The sequence below is a fragment of the Notothenia rossii genome (genome assembly GCF_949606895.1).
Source record: "Notothenia rossii genome assembly, chromosome: 9".
Classification (NCBI taxonomy): domain Eukaryota; kingdom Metazoa; phylum Chordata; class Actinopteri; order Perciformes; family Nototheniidae; genus Notothenia; species Notothenia rossii.
Window position 1 is genome coordinate 30,355,760 of NC_136907.1, and position 22,335 is coordinate 30,378,094.

At 39.5% G+C, this 22,335-nt stretch overlaps 1 protein-coding gene and 2 long non-coding RNA genes across 7 annotated transcripts; 1 reads left to right on the top strand and 2 right to left on the bottom strand.

Annotated features, from left to right (window-relative positions):
* The first annotated feature begins 2,939 nt into the window (after positions 1-2,939).
* On the top strand, positions 2,940-9,514 carry LOC307018733. Of its 2 annotated transcripts, XR_013802485.1 has the most exons (7): positions 2,940-3,034; positions 4,556-4,750; positions 6,114-6,274; positions 7,100-7,670; positions 7,932-7,999; positions 8,501-8,544; positions 9,432-9,514. It is a non-coding gene; the product is annotated as an uncharacterized lncRNA (long non-coding RNA). The 2 variants fall into 2 exon arrangements; XR_013802486.1 differs by having other exon boundaries at positions 7,932-9,507.
* Positions 9,515-13,300: 3,786 nt separating this feature from the next.
* Positions 13,301-17,124, bottom strand: LOC307020906 (uncharacterized protein). 2 transcript variants are annotated; one of them, XM_079652604.1, is made up of 7 exons: positions 17,054-17,081; positions 16,882-16,973; positions 16,335-16,452; positions 16,136-16,237; positions 15,864-16,037; positions 15,222-15,398; positions 13,301-14,994 (listed from the first exon to the last, which is right to left on the bottom strand). In XM_079652604.1, exons 1-7 carry the CDS (start codon positions 17,064-17,066, stop codon positions 14,672-14,674), a joined length of 999 nt encoding a protein of 332 aa, XP_079508730.1. In that variant the 5' UTR covers positions 17,067-17,081; the 3' UTR covers positions 13,301-14,671. The 2 variants fall into 2 exon arrangements, with proteins under 2 accessions (XP_079508730.1, XP_079508729.1); XM_079652603.1 differs by having other exon boundaries at positions 16,882-17,124.
* Positions 17,125-17,922: 798 nt separating this feature from the next.
* On the bottom strand, positions 17,923-22,090 carry LOC307018855. Of its 3 annotated transcripts, XR_013802513.1 has the most exons (9): positions 21,837-22,090; positions 20,799-20,910; positions 20,360-20,668; positions 19,796-20,191; positions 19,504-19,608; positions 19,163-19,395; positions 18,905-19,083; positions 18,222-18,315; positions 17,923-18,140 (listed from the first exon to the last, which is right to left on the bottom strand). It is a non-coding gene; the product is annotated as an uncharacterized lncRNA (long non-coding RNA). The 3 variants fall into 3 exon arrangements; XR_013802514.1 differs by having other exon boundaries at positions 19,504-20,191; XR_013802515.1 differs by having other exon boundaries at positions 19,163-20,191.
* Between the last annotated feature and the right edge of the window lie 245 nt (positions 22,091-22,335).

Sequence of the window (22,335 nt, forward strand, 5' to 3'; positions counted from 1 at the left end):
TGAAACCAAGGCAGTACAGTGAAACATATATATTATTTGGATTCATTTCTACTTCTGTGGACCCACCGCAGCCTCAGTGCTTCTTGTACGGTGAAGTCCTGGCTAATAGTGCGATGAAGCCAGCGCATTTACAGAGACACCAGAGCACCAAACACTCGGGAAGTGTCGATAAAAGTGAAGAATTTTACAGACGAAAGCTGTCGGAATTTAAGTCGAGCCAGACAGTAATGATGAAAGCCACGAATTTGTCAATGAAAGCACTCGAGGCATTTTACGCCGTGTCCCTGCTTGTGGCTAAATCAAAAACACCTCACTCTATTGTTGAGGAGCTCATTCTCCCTGCAGCGACTGCGTTGGCCGAAATTATGATAGACAAGAAAGTTCCCCTGTCGAATAACACCGTATCCCTTCGGATCAATGATATTTCTGTTAATATAATTGGACAAGTGGTGAACAAAATAAAACTAGCCGGTCAGTTCGCTTTGCAGCTGGATGAAATGACAGACGTGAGTGGAGAAGCGCAGCTCCTGTCCTTCGTGCGTTACAAAGATGCGTTGGACATAAACGAGCATATTTTATTTTGCAAAACGCTGCCAGGAAAGATAACTGGGGATGAATTGTTCCAGGTTATCGACAGCTTCTTCAGAGAACATGATCTGCAGTGGAAAACCTGCAGCCACATCTGTAATGATGGAGCAGCTGCGATGACGGGGCGTGTAAAGGGACTTTTTGGGCATGTAAGAAAGGTCAATCCCGACATTAAATGGATGCATTGTATTATTCATCGTGAAGCACTAGCTAGCAAGAGGATGAGCCCTGATTTAAGTGCTGTTATGGATGATGCTGTGAAGATGTTACATTTCATCCAATCTCGGTCATTGAATCACAGGCTGTTTGAAACTCTTTGTCATGAGAACGGCACAGAGCACGATCAGCTACTGCTTCAAACAGACGTGCGCTGGATGTCTCGTGGGAAAACGCTACTGAGACTTAATGAACTTCGCAATTACGTTTTTGTGTTCTTGACGGAGCATCTGCATCCTCTTGCTGTGCAGCTTGAGGATGACAAGTGGGTGGCGCGCCTGGCATATCTTGCTGATGTGTTTACCAAACTCAACGAGCTCAACCTATCACTTCAGGGCAAGGAGTCACATATCCTGAAATTGTATGACAAAGTTCAAGGATTCACAAAAAAGCTCAAACTATGGGAGAGGAAATGTGATGAGGGAGAAGTGAGCTGTTTCCCACTACTCAATGCCCATCTTGCCACAACTGCTGTTGCCAGGGGTCCAGTGGTCAAACTGGTGCAAGCACACCTGTCCAAACTCTGCACTGATTTCAGCCATTATTTTCAGGACATTGAAAATAAGTCAGACTGGATTGGGTGAGGAACCCATTCATTGTGAGTGAGAGCAGCAACAGCCTTCCAGCAATGCTGTAGGAGCCTCTGATGGAATTATCATCTGACTGTGGTCTGAAGATGGCATATGCTGAGAAGTCATTGACTGAGTTTTGGTGTGATGTGGAGAAGGAATATCCTGAACTGGGAAAACATGTACTGATTGAACTTTTGCCGTTTGGTTCTATTTATTTATGTGAGGTGACCTTCTCAGCTTTAACACATATCAAAACCAAGCAGAGGAACAGACTGGATGTGGAGACCAGCCTGGTCACAGCTGTTTCCACACTGCCTCCAGAACTATCAAAGCTTATGAAAGACAAGCAAGCTCAAGTGTCTCATTAAAGCTCACATGACTGGTGAAAAGAAACTGCTAGGCCTATACTGATTCTGGATATTAAGTGTTTTGTTCCTGAATTAAAGTTGAAATGCCTGTTTAAAGGGGAGTTATTCAAAGGGGCTTCAGGTAAATGTTACAAGATATATATAACAAAGATAAGTTGATTATTTTGATTTCATATGTATTTATTTGATTATATTATTTATTTTCAAGGCAACATATTCATTTTTATTGAGTGATTTAAGTTAAAATTAAGAAAATGTCTGAGAATTAGATGTTCGAATTAAGGAGTTGAAATAAAGTTATTTTCATTCAATAATCAGTTACGTTCTACTTGTGAAGGATCATCAACACGTATGAGTGAGGGGGTACTCATGGTATGACAAAAGGCTCAGTGGGTACACAAGACAAAAAAAGGTTGGGAACCACTGTTCTACGTTATGCTGGTAAGGCAGGGGCAGCGCGAGGTGCGTGCATCACCCGATGCGCACAGTTCCCTACGTTACTGGAGGAGCTGGTGCCGGTTCGGAGTGCATACATAAAATGATAGGCTAATTGATCACGGGTGGGCAGTGGCAAGCAAGTGTAGAACAAAACTGTGTTTCATCGTTGTGATGAACTCGATGGCGGGTGTATAGGCTGGTCGTGTAGGACTACAGTTAACTGTGCTGTTGTTGGAGAGAAAGGGTAGCGGAAAAAAAGTCTATGTTCTCCTGGTCGGGGGAGCATAGCGCCACTAGAATAGAGTAGTGGTGTCGCAAGAGGATAAGCTAGTTATCGCTTTTGGACGGTCTTCAGGCACGATCTAGGACTTGTATACAAGGGTGGATGCGCGAGTCAAGGCGCCGCACTCAACAAGTCCTCCAACTAATACGACCAAATAGGTCGATTGTTTTCCTCGTTTTCCGACCCATTAATACGACCCAGAGCAGCGTTTTCAATCAACGGGTGCGTCAGCCTGTATACCTTTACGACCCACGGGCGCGTTTTAAATCAACGGGAGGCGGCGTAATGACGTACAACGTCCTCGACAACTTCTGTTAACAACCATCGTTTTTCAGACACGTACACTCTTCAAAAATCACGGCTTTCTGTCGTAGAACAAAACGTGATCCGCCTCTTAAATTTGTGTCGACCACAGACCTTATTTCGAGCTATTTTCCCAAATCCTATGGAGAAATCTCATTGGTTCTGATGCGAGGGAACCGGAAGTGGTCAAATGCTAACTCACCGGGGTTTTGGACTCGTCACTGCATCAGACAACATCCATTTATTTCCCAGACAAGCTAATAAACGTGAGTAGTCAGATATCAAAAGTATATTCATTTTGGGATATGTATTATGTTGTTTTATTTTGTCGTCTAGTACAGTGACTAAGATTACTATGTTTACCTAGGAATAATGATAGCAAAGCTAAATTAGCCAAAAGTAGAATCAGCTAACGTTAACGTGAGCATGGAAGTTATGTGATCCATCGGTTCATGCGGTTGATCCAAATGTTATCAAACGTCACATTCTTTATAACTATATTAAATACTATTTATCTATTAAGTGAAGAGTGACCAGGGGTGTAATACTGCCGGAACACCGCTCCGGCACCTAAAACGGGGATGGTTGTTAGCATCTGGTGCTAGCTAGCAATGATAACGGATAGGCTAAGAGGCTAATGTACCTAATGTAATGTTTACACAGTTAACTTTAGTCTAAGTTATCTCAGTGGGTCTGAAACAGTTTGGTCACCATATATGGAAATACATATTTCCAAGGCACACTTTTATATTATTGTAATGTTCCACAATAGGAGTCGGAAATTCAAGTTCGTAGGTTCAATAGCTCCTTTGGTAGTATACAAATACAGGTTCATAGGTCACAGGTTGCAGGTCGCAGGTTCAACGTCACACAGCACCCTAAAAAAAATCGAATGAATCTAAAACATCGATGAAATCATTACAATTCATACTATTGGACATACAACAAATGCATAAAAAAACAAAACAGTAAATAGTTAAATATGCACAAAGATACATTTAAAAAAAGTATTATTCTTATCATTTTTTTTATTATTGAAATGTATACAGTTAAGTTTCATATGGGTGTTGACAGATGTATCCATAGATTTAGTTAATTTTGCCCTCAAGTGCACAAGATTGATGCATTTAACTTCACGGGGGCCTCCGGACCCCCCTAGAGGACATGAGGTCCACCCCCACTTAAAACATATTCACATGGATAGGATACTAAATACATGTGCACACTTTTTATATAGTAACCTTTGTACCTCAGCAGGAGGGAGTTAGTTTATAAAGGTCCTTCACTGATCACTTAACTATCACGCAGCTGTGTGCAGCATTTACTGTAAGAATCACACATTTATTCAATAATGCAGACTTAATAAATGACCATTCTTTGTTGATTCTGGCTGGAGTGTTAATTGACAGTAGTCACATAAGCTTCAAAACAAGCCACAACTGCGCGTGCACACGTGCAGAACTTATAGAATTAGCAATACACCCCTGCTAATGATGATTTTAGTATTATTTTCTGTGATGATGGAGCATCAACTTTTGGATCAACCAGATATTTACAGATTAGGGTTGTCCATAACAGTCACTTTAAACATGTGACTGACTCTGTATAACATTGTTTTCCTTACTCTTGTGATTTTTGTTCATCCTATCTAAAAGATAAAAAAACATGAGTTCATTGTTTTAACAAGATTTTTCACGATATAATAAAATACATGAATCCTGTAAACATTTGTAGTATAGTATTCTTATTTTTGGTATTCCCTGACATTATCTGTGTTTCTGTTACAGATGCCTACTCAAAAAGTGTGCCAGACATGCAGGCAAAGCATAGGAGTAGCAAGTAAAAAATGCAAACAATGTGGTGCCATCCAACCCTACAAAGAGAAACTCTCCAAGCAAAAAGAAAAGGTTGCACAGGAGTGGAAGGCCACGCAACAGAAAAACCACAGTGTCAACAAAGTGTATGACTCGACACATTTACTGGTAAGCTTTTTTCTCTTGCAGATGTCAGTTATCATAAAAAAGTGTGTAAATAATCCCTGATCTTAATCTTTTTATACAAATTGTTAAATTACTGAATTGATTTATACTTTCCAACAGTCGCCCTCATTTACTTTTTAAAAATAATCCTAATTTCTTAAGTAAGTTTATGTGAGAAGTACAGACTAGTGCACGATTACTGCACTTCATGTAATGTGTTAAGCAAAATTGTTGTCACCGTTGTATTTAAAGCTGTAAAGGCATAACACATTTTTTCGAACTGATGTTAGATAGTGTTTGTACTTGCAAGCACCCAGTTTTAGTAAAACATTATTTCTTAACCAGAAGTAACATAGTTCAGGCCAGTGGTAATTCCTAGAATCAGAGCTTCAATGTACATGTTTTTCTAATTATATCTTACAAAAAAACCTGCATTTTGGTGTTTTATATTTTATTTTGGAACTTCATGGTATGGAAAACACATAATTATGTGACTATGGTTTCCAAGAGTAAAATAAATGAAATATCATATACATTTTTGAATAAATGGTAAAACCAAGAATGTCACAGAATCAAAACCAGCCCATATTAATATAGTGCTTGAAAGACAATCAAGACCTGGAAAGAGTTAGTATTAATAAAGAGGCCCTTAAAAGCACTTTCATTAAGCTTACCAGAGTCTCTGACTTTGAGCCGTGTTCGAACAGTCATTTAAAAATTCCCCTGTAACACCAGCTTTACATCTGAAGTGCTGTTAATGCGGAACTTTGAACCTGAAATGATATAGGTTATAGCTTGCTGACATGTTTCAAAGCTAAATGTAGCTTATTCAGATATCTGAATGTGAGAATTAAATGGACCCATATCAGGGATGCCAGAAACTGACCATGATCAAAATCGGACAGCCCTGGCGAATATTAATTGATTATTCGCCGCCGAATTGAAACTAAGCCAGGAAAAAAAAGAAATACATAAATAATAATAAAAATATATATAAATAAAATCGAATTTTAAAAATAATTTTCGATTATGGAGACTGTAACGAATATTCGAAAAATAGAATAATCGCTGGCATCCCTAACCCATATAAAAATAACTATGCCCATGTAAAAAAAACTCAAAGTGAACCCGAGCTCGATAAACTTCTTTTTTTTTTACAGTTCTTTTTTAGGGGCTCCCCTAAAAGGGGTCTAAAATCACACCTGGTTAATTGTGGGGTGCCTTCCTCAATGTGCACACGTATCACATCAGTGCATTTTTCACTTATGCAAAATAAATGGAGTTATAATGGCTTTAGGTGTGTGAAAATGTTTAGAACTGTTGTGTACATAATATTTCTTGTTTTTTTGTGTCCATTGTGTTCCAGCTTCACAAATGGAAAATGTTAGATCGGCGTCCCATCCTCCTTCTTGCCAAGAGAGGCACAAATGGTTTTTGCCGATTGCATCTGTCCATGGCAAATCGAGACAGAAGATGGTAACAATGCACTTGTTACCATAAAGAGGATTTACGAAAGCCTTATTAATGGTAAAGTATACAAATCTGCATGCTATATTTCAGCAATTTATCTGTTAACATGTTTTGTAAATTAGTTGCTCAGTTATCTGGTTTTAAATGTAAAAAAATGTGAATCACTGTTTACCAAGTAGTAAAAATATGTCGTTATGTCTTGTTTTGTCAGTTAAAGGGCCCATGTCATGCTTTTCTGGTTATTACCCGTCCCCTTGTGTGTTATGAAGGTTTCTCTGCATGTAAACGGTCTGCAGAGTCACAAACCCTCAAAGTACACCCTGTAGCGAGTAAAACTCTAACACAGAAAATACCTGTCTATGCTGCTCTTTTTCAATTTTTTTCTTCCTGAGTATAGTGACGTAACGGGCATAGTGACGTACCGGCTCACACACACACACTCACTCAGCCTTATCTTTTCTCAGCCGAGGCTCCGCGGATCTCCTCACGCACACACGCACACACACTCACAGCCTGGCTGTGAGTGTGTGTGTGTGTGTGTGCGCTCAGGCTGAGTTCCTCGCTGTCTCGCAGACCCCACACAGCAACCAGGAAACAACACCAGTAATCCAGCTCACACTGTCTGCTCCTCGAGCCTCAAAGGGCGGAGCAGCGAGCCCCCCAACGTCCCGCCAACACGGCACCCAGACCCCACGCAGCATTCTCATCTGTTTGTCCTTACTGGTGTCATTTCCTGGTTGCTAACAAACGCCATTGTAACACAGAATCACTGATGTTCCGCTGTTTCATTTTTAGCTGTAATTACTCAGATTATAAATGTATATGGCGGATTATACTTGGTCATTTATTCACCATGCGTCTACTTTTTTTTCTTCTCAATAGTGACTTTGGCAGTTGAACCTGAGGGCCCTTGTACCACACAGGCAGAAATGGCCGCAGACCCAGGATCAGACTTGTCTGTACCTCTTACCACCGAGACTGACACTGAGTTCACTCTCTTCCTCACTCCTGTGTCCTCCGGCCTGACTCCTGCTCTCCTCCGGGCTGACTCCTGCTCTCTCCTCCGGGCTGACTCCTGCTCTCTCCTCCGGGCTGACTCCTGCTCTCTCCTCCGGGCTGACTCCTGCTCTCTCCTCCGGGCTGACTCCTGCTCTCTCCTCCGGCCTGACTCCTGCTCTCTCCTCCGGGCTGACTCCTGCTCTCTCCTCCGGGCTGACTCCTGCTCTCTCCTCCGGGCTGACTCCTGCTCTCTCCTCCGGCCTGACTCCTGCTCTCTCCTCCGGCCTGACTCCTGCTCTCTCCTCCGGGCTGACTCCTGCTCTCTCCTCCGGCCTGACTCCTGCTCTCTCCTCCGGGCTGACTCCTGCTCTCTCCTCCGGCCTGACTCTTGCTCTCTCCTCAGTGTCTTCCTCACAGAAAAGAAGACCAACGAGGAATAAAGTGGCAATTAATGGTATGTGCGGGTTAATTAGTAATTATCTTATTTACATCGACTGAAACTGTGTTTGATTTTGCACATTGAATTAGTTAAAGAGAGAGAAAACAATCATCGGTACAATTAGAATACACCACCTTTTGTTTTGTTTAAGACTTTGCAGTATCAAAAGTCTCAGTGCCATTTTGAACAGTTTAATTGAGCACAATGTGATGTTAGGCAATGTTTAGGAGGTTATTGCTGAACTTCAACTTATTACCATCTTTTAATTCCTTGCAGAATGTCCCATTCATCAAGGGTCAGACACTTTCCCCTACAAAAAACTACTGAGGGAACGAATGAGGGAGGTTTGTTTAGAAAATATTTTTAAATAAATAAACAATGACAATAATGTTTCCGTGGAACCAAGTCTTATCTTATTGGATTTTCGTATACTTTGTTTAAAAGGAGTGTTTCAGTCTTAAGCATGACTGCTAATGTAAATATTGAAATTACAGTAACAATAATTTATTATTAATTTAAGGTTGAGGTACTTGTGTAATGCTTCATGTCGCATTAATGCATCATGTCCAGCCATTTATTTGTATATTACATTTTTTCTTGTAATCCTTTGTAGGTGAATTCCTATTCTTGGCAGTACAAATATTTTTTTAAATAATAATAGTATTCCAAAATATTAAACTGATGGGGAAAATGCTATTGACTATGTTACAGTCCTTCATATGTTTGAGTTAATCGTACCTACTATTATTTCAAATTATCATTTGATTTCACTGGACTTTTTGTATTTACATGTATGACATTTGAAAAAAATGAAGTTTACCTAAAATCTGTGTTTCTTTACTCAGGGCCATACCGAGGTGTTGGTGCAGTGGCAGTCTTGCTCTGGATGGTATGTATCTAATCTGAAGTTTCCTTCAGTGTAGCTGATGGGTCTGGCAGAACAGGGGCCACAAAGTAGTCTTACCAACCAACTTCATCAACCCTGAGATCACTAACTTAAACATTTTGGGTTCCTCAGCAGTAAATTGAATTTAGTTGATCACATGGGGGTGGGGAGCCATGTCATCAATGGCTCTATCAGACGTTTGCGCCATAAAGTAAGACATCCAAGTTCTCTGCCCTTCGTCATTCAGACATCGCGCCCTAGAAACGCTGTCTGATTGTAACACATAAGCAGGGAAGTAGCCTACATTGAAATAGAAATTAAAATATACAATAGAGTTTATCATTGATCAATATCACTAAAGGTTAAATGATTGATATGTGAGGCTGGATGGTATTTGATCTCTTTTGTAATTACTGACTTGTTACATTTGTTCTTAACAATTATACTATAAGTATAGTTAGTAGTAATAAGTAGTATTATTTCTGTGTGCAGTCTTGCAGGCAGTTGTCTAAGTTTAGTGCTGTATGTTTGGGCATTGATAAGACAGCAAATTCAAAGAATTGGTCAAATGAAACATTGACTTTGAAATAAAAAATGTACCTTGTATTATATATGATGTACGTGTTATATATAAATATATACATTATACTGCACTTTCATCATGATATTTTTGAGTGACTTAGTATATCTTCTCATTTGAAATAGCATTGTCAACATACTGTAGAACTACATATTCCAAAAAGTAATACTTTTTGCTGTGTCAGTATTGTCATACTGATATTCTGTACAAACTGTGAAGTCCATTGAGACAAATGTAACATTTGTGATATTGGGCTATATAAATAAACATTGATTGATTGATTGATTGATTGACTGTTTCTGTTTTACAGTGGGGCGAAGTGGAAAAATTCCTGGGAGCCAAAGGAAAACTTTTCCAGTTAAATATGGCTGACTTTTTTTTTTCTATTTTGGAGAAATAAAATACATATAAAAAAACATCTATGTAAGTGTTGTGCCTATTTGTGTTCTTATGTTATCAGTGAGCTGAAGCCAAGACAAATACAAATATGTTTTAAGTGTATCCATACAAACTCATTCTCTAAAACTGTCATGATTGGTCTGTTGTGAATGACACCCATGAGGAAAAAGGTCCTATACATTATATCACATCGGCAGGGCTGTGATGTGATGAGGCCCTCGCGAGCGTCGACGGGGGGGTGGTGTGTAAACCCTGGACACACCAAGCCGATTACAGCTAGTGGAGCCTCGCAGCAGAAACTGTGGCGCGCTCAATTGCGCCGCATTTGCGCATCAGATGAGGCTCCCTCCACAAGATGAGGGCGAGAGGCAGACGCAGTCTGTGTGATCGGCGTGTATGGAGGGGCGGGCCTGCACATCGGCATATCACAGACTGGTGCATACATTGTACAGGCGGCAATTTGAAATGGAACGCAGCCCACACACGGCAGACAAACCCAAACACTTTTGGAACACGCCACCTCCAGACACATTAACATGCACTCCCCTAACTTTCCCCTAATCTGACATTGTATTTCATTCCATAACATATAAATATACTGTTCACCCATGTGAAACACACACACTGAAACCAAAATAATTTACAAACATGTGAAAATCTTTCATATGCGATGGAAACTTCTGAAGCAATGGAAACAGGAGTCAGAGAGACACGAGGAGAGCAGGAACTTTGATGGCAAACTGATGGTTTATTCACAAGACATGTTGTGTGCCACGAATTGACACAAAAGATGCCAAACCAATTCTGAAGATCTCTACCCCAGACCCATATTTAGCTAGTTCTGAGAGAAGAATCAACATTGTGCATAACAAGATAAAACCAACACCTCTATCAGCTGACGCCAATAGGCAGGAACAGGGAGACAAAACACTGAGAGCACAGTAGCCAAGGCTACAGGTGCCTGTGCTTAGTCAGGACAAGACCTGGGGGGTATACCACGAAACTGGTTCAACCTAACCTGGATATGTTTGAGTTAGCCGGTTGGCCTAATCCAAAACATACGCCCTCTCGCTAAACGGCACTACGACACGGGTTATCAAGTGGATCGCTCAAGCCAGCCGTGCCTATCTAGTTAGGTGCGCGTTCACATAAAAGGGGTAGTATTTGGAGCATTCGACCAATCACAAACATGGAGAAGCGTACTGACAGCGCAGCGCGTATACTTCCTGAATGAAAAGTCAACTATATAATTAGACAAATATGAAGACTTTAAACATCCATGACTCAAACACTTTATCCAGGATAAAAGCCACATAGCTGCACCTGCAAGGTGAACACAGCTGGTAAAAGAAAAAGTGTTTGAATGCGTACATTAACAGGTTTATGATATGCCCCGTCTAAGACACGATCTGACTTTAATTACATTTGACTCGAGTGTTTCGTAATGTGTTGCTTAAAATAATACTTCTGCATACAGTATGTGACACTGTAAGTGTTGCACGGCCAGATGAGATACGGCTCAGCTGACTCAGATAAGGAGATATATGATACATTATGATGTGATGCCGCGGACTGTACTGTTACTTTGATCCAGTTACTTATGTTGTGGCAGATATTTAATTAAGCTTTCTTAACGCTAATGTTATAATAGTCAGATTGCTCTGAAGATGGGAGGTGATATTCTATTAATGTTCACATTCACACGTGAACACGTTTGGTTCTATGTAAACTCAGTAATATCCATTGTGATACAGTTATAAGGCCTTCACAAGAGACTGTCAGTGGAGATTAAAGGGGATCAGGAGCTCACGTCTTCTCAGAGTCCTTGGTATCTGGCTTGATGATTGTCTCACATTTCTAAACTTCATGTCAATAACCTGCTTAAAAAGCTGAGGGTTAGGCTAGGTTTCTTCTACAGGAACAAGTCCTGTTTCTCTGCTTGAGGCCAGGAAAAGGCTAGTCACTGTGACCTTTTGACCTGTGCTGGACTATGGTGATTTGATCTATATGAATGCACCTGCCAATTGCCTGGTCAAGTTAGATGCTGCGTATCACAGTGCACTGAGATTTGTGACAAACTGTAAAGCATTAACCCATCACTGTACCCTGTATGCAAGGGCTGGTTTGCTTTCACTAACTGTACGGAGGCTCAGTCACTGGTACATTTTTATATACAAAGCCATGTTAGGGAAACTTCCATCTTATATCTGCTCCCTGATCTCACGGAAAATTGTAAGTGGCTACTGCCTGAGATCGAATGCTGTGGTTTTATTAAATGTGCCAACTGCTAGGACTGTCTTAGGGAAGACAGCTTTTAGATGCGCAGCTCCTCTGTCTTGGAATAGTCTGCAAATTAAATGGAAACTGAGCAATCTGGTGCCACTAAATGTTTTTAAAGCTCGGTTGGATGCTACTCAATCGGAAGCTATTGGTACCTGTTTATGTGGATAGTTATGTAAATGGTGCTGTATGATGTCCTTTTGTTGTTCTGTTTATGTTTTTATGTTTCGTGTGGAACCTACTTGAGCAGGTCTCCCTTGAAAAAGAAATCAATGATCTCAATGGGATACACCTGTATAAATAAAGGTTTGAAATTAAATGAAATGAGAGTCATCATCATCATGTTCTCTCTGCTGCTGCTGCTGCTGCTGGCAGCTGGAAGTGAGTCAACACTTATTATACTGCTGTTTAACAGGATAATCTGTCATATAACTTTTTTTTGTATTTGTACAGGTGTGAAGTGTGAACAGTTGACACAGCCAGCTTCTGTGACTGTGCAGCCAGGTCAACGTCTGACCATCACCTGTCAGGTCTCTTATTCTGTTAGTTAATAATAATAATAAAATTCAATAACATGCTTTAACCACTAGGTGCCCGTTTATCAGCTGTGCACCGTTATGGTGTAAATAGTATACTGCCTATCTACCAATTGGATCCAATATAAAAGTCAGTCGAATTACTGTTGATATTGCAAGGAGACATATTGTGTGAAAATAAATCTAAGATGTTGTTAAATGGCTGATATATTTGTGATCCACGTCACGTTTTCAGTTTTGGCGGCAGTTCTTCCTGTTTGTATAGAAGTCTTCTCATCAGGGCTCTATAAATAGATAACTACGGCAGATATGTAATATGTAATGCAGCCGAACCATGTATTACAATGCCGTTATGTGATTAGCTCCAAAGAGAAAAGCAAGCAAACTCGGAATAAAGTATTATTTTTTTTTTTTTAAATGTTTTCGGATTTCACATCGCATAAACACCATTTCCCAACGTGCATTGCGGCTAAACCATGAATAACCGAGCTGAGGATCTTGGTTATGGCTAGAAAGGATCCGTCTTGTGTAAAACTCTCGCGAGAGTTCGGCTGAATGTCACGTGGCTGAATGTTTACGTTTGGCAGGCAGCCTTTCAGTTAGGATCGTTAACATCAGTTGGCCACAGCAAATGATGGTGAGAAGCTAAACTATCTATTAATTATGTCAATGACAGGGAGTGTGATCGTTGAAAAGCGGTCTTGCTGGTGTTCAAAGAAGAATGACAACACTGTAGATCACCAACACTATGGTTTATTTTTTATTCACAGGCAAGTCAACGTTGTCGCAGTAAAAGTCCCAAGATAGCTCCTGGTGCAATAAAATGTTCCCTTGCAGTGTTTTACTATTATGTCTGATGTTTCTCTATTAATATTGCTGCTGCATTAATGTGTATGTTGCATCATGTTACTGCTGTAGATGTGGTTCCGAGCCGCTCCGATTACAACGAGAGTTACAACGAGAACGTGACGTCATATTTACAATAGAAGGATCCTTTCTAGCCATAACCGAGGATCTTGCCTACGTCTGTTTCCGGTATTGTTTTTGACGGATGTATTTTGTTATACACACATTCCTTCACATTTAAATTAAAATGTACATTAAAATATTTCATGAGGCTTTCTAAAATGTTTTAAAATATAACTACGGTTCGAGTTGAAGAGTTTATAAATTAACATGAACCGAAGCTGTTGCCTGGTAACGCAATCGTGCAACGTCACGTCCGTTAATTCCACATCCACACACATCGATTTAATAAATGAATATAGCCTTTGTATCTGCTAAAAGAGGTGCCGACCAGCTGGGGCAACAGAAAATTGGCGAAATTGAGTGTGACTATTACAAATGAAATCATTATTATATTAATATTGATAATAATAACAACCGACCGTCGGGGTAGCATTTGCTTGGCATTTCCGGGTATATCTCCACTGGTTGGGCCACGTTAACAATACTGTGTAATTGTCACGTTTGAAGGGACGAAATCGTGACAGCTTCACGTCTCCCATCATGGTAAATCGTCACATGTTCACGTCTTGCCGTGATACCGGGTTGTGCTGACCATGTCCATGCCTTTATGACAACAGTGTACCAATCTTCTGATGGCTACTTCCAGCAGGATAACTCACCGTGTCACAAAGCTCAAATATTCTCCAACTGGTTTCTTGAACATGACAATGAATTTTACTCAAATGTCACAGTCCACAGTCATCAGATCCAAATCCTACAGTGCACCATTGGGATATGGTGAACGAGAGATTTGCGTCATGGATGTGCAGCCGACAAATCTGCAGCAACTGTGTGATGCGATCAGGTCAATATTGAGTGAAATCTCTGAGGAATGCTTCCAGTACCTTGTTTAATCTATGCCATGAAGACTTAACGCAGTTCTGAAAGCAGATGGGGGTCCAACCCATCCTAGCAAGGTGTACCTAATTAAGTGGCTCGTGAGTGTATTACTTAGCTCAATTTGTATTGTTAGTGTGTGTCTGTAGGAGTAAAGTCTAGACACATTCTTTGGATGTAAGCATTGGCTAATTAAACAGATCATGATTAAATGACATGATGATAATAAGGGTGATCACCAAAACCTTATACCAGGGGTGGGGAACCTCTGGCCCTCGAGGTAACTCGGATCTGAAGGTGACTGATAACTGCTAATGGCATTTACTTGAATACCAGACATAGTAAATGCAAAGCAGGATCATATAAAAAAAAAGGTAATAAACAAGCCATTCAATCGTAATACTCGTTTTAATACGTTGACATGCATACAACACAATAGACTTGTTAAGTCCTGTTCGTTGTCCTGTTTGTTGTCCTTATCACTGTCCTGTTAGTTTTCCTCATCACCGTCCTCATCACCGTCTTGTTCGTTGTCCTCATCACCGTCCTCATCACCGTCTTGTTCGTTGTCCTCATCACCGTCCTCATCACCGTCTTGTTCGTTGTCCTCACCACCGTCCTCATCACCGTCCTGTTCGTCGTCCTCATTACCGTCTTCAATGTCTTCCTCCATCATGAGAAAAGACGAGTCCGAGCCAATACAGCTGTAGGTGCTGGTGACTCTGCTCAGTTTCTGCTCCAGAAGATATTGATGGTGTAAAATACAGCAGTGCAGTCCCCTGTATCCCTCTTCTGTTATATCGCTTGGAGAAACTAAAATAAAAAGACAAAATGACAGTCTATGTAAGGCAACTTTTAGTTAGCATTGATGTTGGTTCCATATAAGCAATTTGAATGTTTAACTCCGAGGCTGTATATTAGCTAAAAAGATTTGTGATTCAGAAAAAATGCAATCATTACAGATGCTATTCAGTGATAGACATTTGACACTGGGAGGGGGGCAGTGGCAAATGTTATAAATCGGTATTTGTGGAAGATACTTTGGTTTCTGATGTCGTCTTTTGTCTGATGAAGGAGGCGGTCCAGTTTGTCCAGTGCCTGCCTCAGATTTTGACAATGCTGGGTCATCTCCTTCACAATGATGACTTTCTCCTCTTCCATACGCCTGACCAGCATAACCTGGTCAAAAAGTCGCCTCTTTGTGCGCAGGTTCACCACTATAATGGAAAAAACACAAAATATAACAACCACAATGGTAAGGCTAATAAAACAAATAATATCAGTTTGTATTCAATCTTTTTTAATTAAATTGACCAAAACCTTAAAATCTGGTAAAAAAAAATTCAACCTCGCCGCTTGCTGAATTTTTTCAATTCTGTCTATGTTGGCAGAATTACATTCAGTATGTCTTGAGATTCAACATTAGTATGCAGTTCAGGGTGGTCAGGAAGGGTTTTACTGTTTCCATAGATATGCCTGTCCCAGTGAGACTAGACTATTAAGACTTGATAGGGCAACATCATACAGACCTTTCAATATAATTATTTTAGAATGATTTGTTGTGATCATGATGATTTGTGACACCTATGTTGATAGCTCTGTGTTACATTGGTGATTGTATTCTAGTACTTCAACTGAATTTATGGAATATCTAGGGCAAACAAAAACAAGTTGTTTCTTACCATCTCCTTGCGCCTCCCAGGGCAGAATGACATCCTCAGACAGACCGCATGCTGCTTCTGTGTCAATTTTCTCTGAACAGGCATCAATGGTGTTGTACTGCAGTATCCTCTCTCTGAGTTTCTTCTTGAGCTCTGTCAGTCTTCTCCGTTTGCGTTGCCTTGTTTGGTTGCTGTCTGTAAAGTAAAACAAAATACAAATAAACTAATATTAATAATACAAACAACAACAACAAGAAACAAATATTGTTTCTAGATAACGTAATAATAAATACCATTTTGTCGATAGAGGTCGTGTTTCTTTCTTCGGAGGGAATAAATAATTTCATCTATTTCTCTCTGGAGCTCCTCTTGGCTACTCTGGGCTCCATGTTTCTCTTGAAAACAGAAACAACAAGGTGTAATCATAAAACATGAAGCCAAATGTTTGGAAATATGGAACCAAATCTATACCACAGTGATCATATAACATACCAGTGGCTGCCCATTGCTTGACCTCCAACACCCACTGCTCCGTGTCCTCCAGGGAGATGTTCAGCTCTTGCTTGAGACTCTCAAGATTGTCCACTTCAGTTTGTGCTCTCTGTGTAGTCTGTTTAGAATGTTTAAAAGGAAAAAGTGAATATGCGTTCCAGTTGGTTGAGAAGGTTGCTTTTTACTGAATTCCTTTATGCACATTAACTGACCAGACAACAACATGAAATGCTAAACACCTTCTCTTCAAGGTTGGCAAGTATCACCTTAGTTTCCCTTTTTTTTCAAGATCAAGCAGGATTAACATTATTATTATTATTATTATTATCCAGAAATTCAGATGAATCAACCTATAGTGCTTTATTAAAAACAAACAGAACAGAGACTCTCTTGGCAGAACAGTGTGCCATGGCAGCACCATCATAATGAAATGATTGCAGAATACATTCAATTCAACAACATGTGGCTAAGGATGGTGTTAAATTACTACAACAACAAACTCGGATAGTCTTAATATACATTTTGAAATGCAGCATGGACGTCTTACTTTGACAAATCTCTTTGAGAGTGTCTTGTGGAGATTCTCCACCTTCCTGTGGTTCCATTGCATAGCCAGCACGGTTATCATATCTGCTCTAGCTGTAAACACAAAAACATGAAAATTCATATGAGCTTTACAATGTGGCACTACTTCAAACTATTTGTTTTCCTCTACCAACCTGATTTGGTCATGTATTTTGTTGTCAGAGCTGCCCTTGAGAGGAAGCTGTTAACCTGTTCCACTTCCTCGCCGACAGTATTTCCAGCATCTTCCTGGCTTCTGCCACCCCACTTCACCTGCTCAGAATCATAAACAATGAGATCTAGCTATTTAGTTCAATATTATAATTTCTTGTACTGTACATCTTTAGTTATCATCAGTGTCAGGAGCAATTTCAGAAAGTTAAAATGTTCTGATATTGAATTATGCTTTGAACTACAATGTCACAACTGCAGTTATTTGAAGCTCTATTCATTCATTATTTCTACAGTGCGGATATATTTACTAAAATAAACATAATGGGTTTTGGAAGCCTATCCTTGTGACAGTCTCTTTTGTAACAATTTTGTCAACATTTGTAACCATTACAATTATTCCACAGGCTTGAATAGAATATACTACATGATATTCTTATGTGCACTACAATTTCTAAAACATTTGAATCTAGTGACACAAATGTTTAACTTGCATACTGTCCCTCGCATTTGCCTGTGTGGGCCTTGGCGTGCATTACAGAGAGAAAAGGTTTCATCTCTGTAAGTGGTTGGAGCTCAGGCAACTTTGCTGCCATCTTCTCCAAATAAGGCCAGTACCTGTAATGACAAAATCAATTAGCTTTTCCAGTTGCATGATGGCATAATAGTAAAAAGATAAACCAGGTCCTTAAAATTACCAGTACAATCCTTGTAACCAACATCAGCATTTATCCAAATGAATGTTTTTTTTGCTTTACATCTACTGGATGTGCAAGAATTAAATAGATAACACGTTTCCCACAAACACTTCCAATTTTGCAATAGTTATAACTACCTGCAGGTAACATCCATACAAAAGAATGTTGCATTCGCAACTTCAGCCAGCTCCTTCTGCAGGAACATTGGGTAGGCATATATTTCACCACGGTAGTGATTTAGGCCTTGTAGTAAGATGCCATGTCTGCACACAGCTATTTGCAGTCCTTCCTCATCCACCTTGGCCCTGGACTTGTGTGAGGTTTCTCTGCAAGCTGTGAATGTTGCCGGTCCACAAACATCACGACCACTTTTCTGAAATAGACACAATCTGTTACATTTAACCCTGTGCTAAGAAAAATAAATAAAGGGTTAAGGGATTGAATAGATTCTTACAATCGTCATCTGGCTCCTGATTTTGTCGACAAAGGCAGACACTTTACTGTCCTGGGCAATGAACAGTCCATCAAATAGAGACGGTTCATCTGTCCTGCGAAATTCGAGAAAGACATTGTAAGCAACATTATCATACATACATAAGTTTGATTGTGTCCTCTATTTAATGTGGCCAATTTGCTTTTGCCATAACATTTTCATAAATGTGGAAAAGGTCTTTGTGAATTTGATCTGTAATTCTGTGTAAAGTCTTTTGCCACCATTATTTAACATTAGTGAAAAGTTTACTGACTTCTTGTAAAAAGGTAAAAATAAAAGTACATCCTTTATATTGATGGGCATTGAATAGGGCAGAGGAAGGCATAGAAAAAGGTTCCTGGGCAATTTAATACATTTTTCATGAAGCGATTATATCCAAAACTGGTTCTTAGCTCCAACATATCCAACTAACGTCAACCATTTAACATTTTAAAGTTGAGTTAACTTTACAGGCGTCATATATAATAATTTTTATGAATTGGATTTATATAATTATGTGTAATTTCAAACCAACTATTGTTTTCTGATGGTCTACAAACTTTGGAAAAAGAAATTGCAGAGTTGGGGAAAGTTAGACATTTCAGCAAAGACATTCAGCTTAGTCAATAAAACAACAACTAAAATGAGAATATGATTTCACTGACCCTCTGGACTTCTTGAAGCGATAATGCTTTCTATTGCCATCTACAGCAATAGCCAGCATGTCAGGTGTGCATGCTGGGCATTTAAAGGGCTCCACCAGGCATAGATCTTCTTGTCTGTAATTACAGAAGGGAAACTCCCGAAAGACTCTGTGGAAGATATCGCTACAGATTCTGCCTGTCTGGAAAAAAGAATGGTATTCATTTGGTTAATTAAAAGTTTGGTATTCAAAAATCTTGAAAACCACATTTTATTCTTACCCTTCCTGTGGAAAACGATCGATGTTCAAGCATTTTTATAAATACTTGCTGGGATAATGCTGGGCTGGCCAATTTCATTTGCTCGAATGATGTGAACACATCAAAGTTAAAAATAATTTTGCAGCTGTCGGTTGCTGGCCACTATTTGTATCCCAGCAAGTCACCTATGCTCGGGGACCATTTGGCGGAACAAATTGGGCAGCACACAGAAGGCAGACGAACGTTGTATGGACCTGAGAAAAAATATAAATGTGCAATTTGACAGCTATCTATGCAATGTAGGACAAAAGTATAATAGTAATCCTGTATTTCTGCTTGATCGTCTTCTGGTGGCAACAAACCATTGATAGTCACCAACACGGTCTGCTTTCCTGGGATGATGGTGAAATCTTGGCTTGGACCACAGAAGCAGATTTGGGATGGCGGAGGAATTGGAAGCAGACACACTGCAGCAAAGACAATTTCAGAGATTCATATGCATGTTAGGACATGTTAGGAAATGTAGTCAATACAAATTGAGACATTTTAACTGTTAAAGCAAACTTCCGACATGGTGAAAATGATGCCGCTGTATATGTAGTGCACATTAGGAAACCATGGTAAGGGAATATGTAATACCTTATTTGAACCCACCTTGTTCACAGAGTCCATATTGGCCACTTTCATCCACAACCATTAAGGATGTGGGAGGAATAGGTCTGTAAAACCCATCAAACATGGCTTCCCTGTCATGGAAGACATGTTTACCATGGATAATAGGGTCACATGCCGGACAAAGAAAGGGAGTTCCTGGTGGAACACAGTCCAAGCACCGGACCACAGCATCAGCAGTTTTGCATTGGAGACAGGAACGTGTAGTGACAATCTCTGCAGCCAATTTCAAATGAAGGAGCTCTGGCATTGCAGCTCTGAATGTTTGTTCACGTTTCAACTGTCTTTGGGTCCATGTTGATGCAGTGGGTGTTTCTTCTGATGATGCAGGGACAGTGAGAGAACCCAACAGGTTTCTCAGTGTCTGAAGATGTTGATCTAAAATAACAAAATATAAAACAAATCATGGAATTTAGTTTAATTTAAAAAAGATATTCCATACATGGCTTTTCACTTTACAATGTATCATGAACAAAGCTATTACATACTACAAACAATTACCTACATTTCAAGTTGAAGGATAATTTAAGAATTCATTGTGCATACCAAGACTTGGGACCTGTAGAGGAATCTCATGTGTCTCCTCGACCTCTGGGGACTTCTGAGAGCTGGAAGGTTTAACTGCATAAAACAAAGTACGAATTTATGGGAAACATTATTGAGGACCGACCAACGACATTAAAACTTAATGAAACACTAGAACTAGATTATATTTTACAGACCAGATCAATTCTTATTCCAATGTTGGGCTATAATGTTCCCATCCAGGTCCCTCTTCCTCCAGGAAACATTTGATCCTTGCGTTATTTTCTTTGGTATCTTCTGTATCTTCGGTTTCTTTGGTTTCTTTGGTATCTTAATATATAAATATATAAAAGAGATTATATATTTCCCTTAATTGTTGCACACACATCTTTGTAATGTGTGTGTCTGTTATCATTTGAGTAAATGTTATAATACATTTTTGGATTAATGTTGTACTTGCCTTATTTGCCAACTCATCTGCGAGGGCATTCCCTATCTCTAGCCATTCATTCAGTTGCTTGGATGCCATTTTTAAGTGAGGATAAAAAGGGCAACAACAAACAAAGGATGAACTGACATACAGGGAGGGAGAAAAACAAAACAAAAGACAAGAATACGAGAGGGGTGAAAGAGAGTAGGAAGAGGAATATGGCTCTGAAAAGAACCGTTGATTTTTTTATGATAATAGGCTACTTCATATAATTGAATTGATAGATGACCTGAAAAAAACCAAACAGATGAACTCAGATTAGCTGTGCTACCATGTAATTTAATTGTTGCTTCATAAATAAGCATTCGCCAAAATAAAACTACAGGCACCAAAATCAATCAAGTCCCAGGTAAATCAGTAATTACAGGGAAATATATTTCTCTTTTTAACTAGATGTGATGCTTTCACAAAACTTAAGTTGAATTAGCGAATGTTTAAAGTAGTAAAACAACTATGACCTGATGATATTCAAGTGTTGAACTTACCCTAACTATCATTAATGCAACATGTTAGGTGACATTTCGAAGAAAGAAAAAGTGTGTGCATTATAAAAAGCGCCATGTAAATGTCAACTATTATTATTATTATTATTATTAAAGTGCCATTTCCTTTCGCATTGTTTACGTTCATATCATGTCCTGGTCTGGTTAGCTGAATATACATATTTTTGCCATTGTTATGTGTTATGTCACGTGCTACCAAGGGTTTTGTTTTTAGGCAAGATTTTAGCTCCTTTTGTGCGAAGGAGAAAACTCTCCCTACAACTTGTTGTAGACGAACCTTCTTATATTGCAATACATATCCGTTAGCGCATATAAGCTAAGCGCTAAGCGCTAACCTTTACAGCCATGCTATTGCTAACAACATGCATTCGCCTATACTGCCTATGCCACGGGCCAGCCCTAAAACGTAAAACTGAAATATCGTGGTTAAACATGCTTAGTAGAAAAACGACAGGATTAATTAAAAGCGTAAACAAATCAAATGAAATACAGAAATCAGATTTACCACTTGTAAAGCTCTGACGCTCTTTAACAATCCTTCTTCTTCTTCATCTTCTTCTTCATCTTCATCTTCTTGGCTCGTCGCACTTTTATTGATGCGCAAGGTTAAAGTTCACGGGATTACGATCGTGACAAAACGTGACAAAAGGTTGTAATAAACTGCTGCTAGAAATGAATAATGGGAAAGCTACGTGGCTATGGGTCGTAATATCGTGATCAACACTGCTTAAACAATCGACCTATTTGGTCGTTTTTTGTAGGAGGACAGGCTGGCCGCACTATATAATTCTCTACCCCCTCTGAAACCTCTTAATTCGGAAAAAAGGGGAGCTTTATTTCACAAAGATGTTTACAAAACAAGAATCAATGAACAGGTACGAGGCAGCATCCAAACAAAAAGTGTCTGTGATGCAGAATGAGGAGGGAACCTTTTTTCAAAATGAAACAAAAGGCGAGCTATATTTCACAAAAGCTGAACAAAACAAGAGCATCCAAACAAAAAG